Here is a 5,163-nt window from a genome sequence, read left to right on the forward strand (position 1 = left end):
CTGTTTTTTTTGTTATTTATAATCTATATTTTTATTAGTAATTAAATAAAAGGATAGAAGAGTATAAGTAAAAGATGAATAGAAAGCAGTGAACATAAAAAAATAAACAAAAATATAAACGCGATAAATAATAAATAAACAAAAGGGGGTGGTGTTCTTAGCGGATGCCTTTGGGGGGACCCAAAGAAAATAATAAAAAGAAACAAATAAACAGGCCCTTGGCCTCTCGCTACTAGTAGTTTGTGGGGTGTACTGTACGTACACCTCAGCAGCCACAGACTGCTGCTGCTGCTGCTGCTGCTGCTGCTGCTGCTGCTGCATGCACCACCCCTTCTCTTCTTCTTCTGCTGCTACATTTTTTTTCTTTACTTTCACTCAAATAACAACAACCCCACCTGCTGCAATCCATCCCTGCGGTCAGTACCCCCACCCATACAAAAGAGCAGCGCGGCGGCCCTTGCTGCGCCGCGCTCAGGTGTACACGCAGCTCAGGTGTACACGCAGCTCCGGTGTATAGGCAGCTCCGGTGTACAGACAGATGGGGAGCAGGTATCTCAGTGCTGAACTAGCACATGAGCTGCCTGTACACCTGAGCTGCCTGTACACCTCGCATGCATGCATCCCTTTATTTTTTATTAAACACAAACCTGCTTCTACTCTTAAGCCAACATAAATTTCTCTGCTGCAGGCTGCGGTGTACGTACAGCTCAACCAGCAGCACACAGGTCCCTCCCTCACTCATCAAGGAGAAATTCGTGGGGGCAAACGACGCAGCTACAACCTGTTCTTGGCGCTGATGCTGCTGCTGCTGCTGCTGCTGCCGTTGCTGCTGCCGCTGCTGCTGCCGCTGCTGCTGCCGCTGTTGCTGCGGCTGCGGCTGCTGCTGGCGACTCTGCTGCTGTTGCTGCTGCTGACGCTGCTGCTTCTCCCATTTCTTAACTCATGGTGACCCGCGGTGCTACCGTTGCTGCAGCAGCAGCTGCTAATGTAGTTGCTGCTGCTGCTGCTGCTCCTGCTGCTGCTGCACCTAGCCCGTGTATGAAACCAGCAAAGGACAGCAGCAGAAGCCTGAATGCCGCCATCGATTGCAGCTGCGGCGCCGCGTACTACAAATTCTGGTTTAGCTGCCGCTTCTGCTGCACCTGCTGTTGCTTCTGTTGCTGCTGTTGCTGCTGCTGTTGTTGCTGCTGTTGCTGCTGCTCTCCTGTGGCCTGCTGCAACACGAAACAGCTGTCTTCTGAAGCAATCCTACCTTAATCAAACGCGGCTGCTGCTCCTGCTCCCGCTCCTGCTCCTGCTGCTGCTGCTGCTGCTGCTGCTGCTATTGCTGCGCTGCTCTTCTGCTGCTGCTGCGCTGCTCTGCTGCTGTAGCTTGTCTTGCTGCTGCTCTCCGTGCTGCTGCTAGCCTCGTTAACAAATACCTTCGAATTTCCCTCCCCCATAGAACTCACGAAACCTAGCTAGCTAGCTAGCTAGCTAGCTAGCTGGGGTCTCTCTTGGGTGCTGGTGCTTGCTGCTCGCTGTTGTGCTGCTGTTTCTGCTGCTCCGCTCTGCTGCTGCAGCTTCAAAGAAGTGCTGCTGGACGCGATCCCCACAGACAGCAGCAAACAAACGCAGGATATGCTGCATCTGCTGCTGCTCTTACTGCTGCTGATGCTGCTGCTGCTGCTGCTGCTGCTGCTGCTGCTGCTGGGTGGAGGAGTCCAGATAAATACTTTCGATGCAAGGCACCCAAGCTGTCAACCTTTCTGCGGGTCAATCTACGCATCCTTGCCTGCCATTTCTGCTTCTGCTGCTGCTGCTGCTGCTGCTGCCTCTGCTGCTGCTGCCGCTGCTGCTGCTGCTGCTGCTGAGAGGTCTGGTACGGTAGACAGCCCTGCTGAGCTGCAGATGAGGCCGCTCGCCCCCGCCAAGGGATCGCCACTGCTGGAGTATTGCACATGCGAAGCCCCCAGCTGACTTGCTGCTGCTGCTGCTGCTGCTGCTGCTGCTGCTGCTGCTGCTGGTTCTGCTGCTGCTGCTGTGCTGCTGCTGCTGCAGTGGTGGCTGTGCTGCTGCTGGGAGCAGCAGTTCTCCTTCGACGTCAAGGGGGCCCCACACCCTTCCGCTGTCTGGGGGGCCCCCGGCGGCCCCAGGGTAGAGACTGCCTCGCTCTGGAGGCCCTCAGCTGGCGGCAGCGGCTGCTGCAGCAGCACTTGCTGCTGCTCTCTGTGCATCTGCTGCAGTTGTTGCAGCTCGTTCTCTTGATGCTGGAGCTGCTGTAACTGCTGCAGCTGTTGCATGCGTTGCAGCTGCTGCAGTTGCTGGGCCGCTGGATGCTGCTGCTGCTGCTGCTGCAGCCTGTGCTGCAGCTGCTGCAGCTGCTGCTGGTACATGGCTCCTAGAGATGCAGCGGTGTCTGTCCGCCCCTCTGCGGGGAGCTGCGTATACACCCCAGCAGCCCCACCCTGCAGCAGCGGCGACCGCGCGCTGTCAGGTTCAGCTGCCTCAGGCTCAAGCAACGAGCCCTCAACAGCAGCAGGAGCATTGTGTGTGCTGCTGCTGCTGCTGGGGCTGCTGCTGCTGGGGCTGATGAGGCTACTCGGGCTGCTGCTGCTGCTGCAAATGCTGCAGCCGTTGCAGCTGCTGCTGCTGCAGCAGTCCTCAGGAAGCAGAACACCGCGGCAGGCAGGGGAGAGGTAGTTGGGTGTGCCGTAGGGGGATGCTGTGGCGCATTCGCTGCTGCTGAGGCTGCTGCTGCCGCCGTTGTTGCTGGTGCTGCTGCTGCAGCTGCTGCTGCTGCTGCGGTATCCTCCTGATGCAGTCGTGCAGCTCCACTCGCTGCTGTCTCTCGGCCTCTCCTTTAGGGCTGCTTCTCCCTCTGGGGAGTCAAACAAACTCGTGACCCCCATCGCCTGCTGCTGCTCCGCAGCAGCGCTGCTGCTGCTGCTGCTGCTGCTGCTGCTGCTGTCGTCCGCGCTGCCGCAGCTGCTGCTTACCTCTGGGTTGCTGCCCGGTTGCTGCGCAGCAAAAGTTGGAATACGCTCCTCAATAGGAAGATACAGATGGGAGCTGCAGCTGCTGCTGATGCTGCTGCTGTTGCTGCTGCTGCTGCTGCTGCTGCTGNTGCTGCTGCTGCTGCTGCTGCTGCTGTCTTGAGCTCCTGTCTGGCTTCCTGTCAGGGGGGAGGCGGCTGTTAATAGAATATCGGAGGCCCTCGTCGTTGCTGGATTTGTTGCTGCTATACCTGCTACTGCTGCTTCTGCTGCTGCCGCTGCTGCTGCTGCTGCGGCTGCTGCTGCTGCTGCTGCTGCTGCTGCTGTTCGCTCCTGCACGACATGGGGAGGCAGCAGAGGAATCTCCTCCACAAGCCTCCCGTATGAGCTCTGGGGTGTCTGTAGGGGTTCTAAGCATTCGCTTTCAAGCGGCACGCCATCTTCTGCCGCTGCTGCTGCTGCTGGCGCTGCTGCTGCTGCTGCTGCTGGTGCTGCTGCTGCTGTTGGTGTTGGTGTTGTTGCTGCTGCTGCTGCTGCGGGGGGCTGCGCCACGCTTCCTGCCGGCTCCTCTGGGTCCACCAGCGCGAGAGCAACTGCAGCATCATCACCAGCGGGGGGCTGAACGCGGCTCCGCACCCCCCCAGATGCTGCTGCATGCAGCCGCAGAGGAGGGGAGAGGACAGCGGGGGGAGCAGGCAGCCATCGGTGTCTCACGTTGTCGAGCCTGCAGCAGATAGAAAGCAGAAACAACAAATATAAAGAAAGATAGAACAACATCACACACAACAAACCCCTGCGTATACACCTCAATACATAAAAATACAAACATGCAGATCCTTCCATCTACACTTGCTGCTGCTGCAGGTGCTGCAGCAGTAGCAGCAGCAGCAGATACAGCTACTGCTGCAGGTGTTGCAAGCTGGCCTCACCCCTGCTAGTGTCTGCCCAGCTGCTGCTGCAGTAGTTTCTGGTGTAGCTGCTGCAGCTGCAGTTGCTGTTGTGTGTGTGTGTTTCTGCTTACCAGGGGTGTTGTATGGCTTGTGCTGCAGTTTGTATTCTTTTTTTTGGGTTAAGTTCAAGCAGCCGTATACATAGATCACGAGCAAGAGGAAACTCAGAAAGAGATGCAGCAGCAAAGTCTATACCCCCGTGCTGTGTGGCTATATCTTCTATCACCGTCAGTGCAGAACGCGCCGACGTCATCAGCTCCATAGGCAGCGGCGGAGAACCCTACATAAATTTTAATCATAAAATATTAAAAATAATATTTTAATTTAATTATATTTTATTTTTTATATTATATTCAACATAAATTGCCGAAAAAAAATTCGTGAATTTGCAACACATACAAACAGAGGCACCCATGGAGGCACGTGTACATTGCTGCACGCAGATCAATGCATATATATAAACCTACACAAACACATACACGCATAAACAATATATATATATATATATATATATATATATATATATATATATATATATATATATAGCCTCACTGTCATTAAGATGTATAAGATGACCCCTACACTCCACAGGTCTGAAACTCTTGAATATTTGCCTGAGATCAGTACTTCAGGGGCCAGGTACCCATAGGTACCCACGAGGCGCCGCTGGGGGCCCCCTGCATCCATGGGGGCCCCCATAGGGTCCTCGATGAATACACAAGTATCGAAATCTATCAGCAGCAACTCGTGCTGCTCCTCCATTGACAGCAACGGGGCCCCTGAACTACGCGGACCCACAGGAGACCCACCCCCACAGAAAGCCGCTGTCTCAATCCCCCGTTGCTGCGGCTGCGGCGCCGGCTGCTGCCGCTGCTGCTGCTGCTGTCGCTGCTGCTGCTGCTGCTGCCGCTGCTGCTGCTGCTGCGGATGCACCTGCTGCAGGCGATACAGCAGAGAGGCGGCTGTACCACCACTGCCACGTCTGGGCAGCCGACGACGGAACATCAGATTCTCGGGTTTCACGTCCCTGTTATATAACAGCCCCAACACACACCTCAGCACCAAACTCAATCAAACAAACAGAAACGCATGCATGCATGCATGCATGCATGCATGATATATGTACACTACACAGCAGGATGCACGCACCAGCTGCATGTGTAATTCATGTAGACAACTGAGGCCAAGGAAGCGACACAATATGGCTGGTTGTAAGGGTGGCTCTATCGTATGCAGTG

The 5,163-nt window shown here is 55.3% G+C and overlaps 2 protein-coding genes across 2 annotated transcripts in view; both read right to left on the bottom strand.

The window, feature by feature from the left end:
* The window catches only part of EMH_0042070 (proteasome subunit alpha type 7, putative), a gene marked incomplete at both ends in the record, with an annotated part of 3,589 nt that extends 2,147 nt beyond the window's left edge, over positions 1-1,442 (bottom strand). Inside the window, 3 exons of the mRNA XM_013495699.1 lie at positions 705-934; positions 1,143-1,214; positions 1,422-1,442. Coding sequence (XP_013351153.1) covers positions 705-934; positions 1,143-1,214; positions 1,422-1,442 — 323 coding nt within the window. The remainder of the gene's footprint in view (positions 1-704; positions 935-1,142; positions 1,215-1,421) is intronic.
* Positions 1,443-1,760: 318 nt separating this feature from the next.
* EMH_0042080 (protein kinase, putative) lies at positions 1,761-4,930 on the bottom strand (the record flags this gene model as incomplete). Its single annotated transcript, XM_013495700.1, is given in 4 exon segments — positions 1,761-3,103; positions 3,107-3,699; positions 3,997-4,205; positions 4,478-4,930. Coding segments are annotated over 4 exon segments (2,598 nt in total).
* Between the last annotated feature and the right edge of the window lie 233 nt (positions 4,931-5,163).

This window comes from Eimeria mitis, genomic scaffold (assembly GCF_000499745.2).
Source record: "Eimeria mitis Houghton genomic scaffold, Emh_scaff1700, whole genome shotgun sequence".
NCBI classification, from domain to species: domain Eukaryota; phylum Apicomplexa; class Conoidasida; order Eucoccidiorida; family Eimeriidae; genus Eimeria; species Eimeria mitis.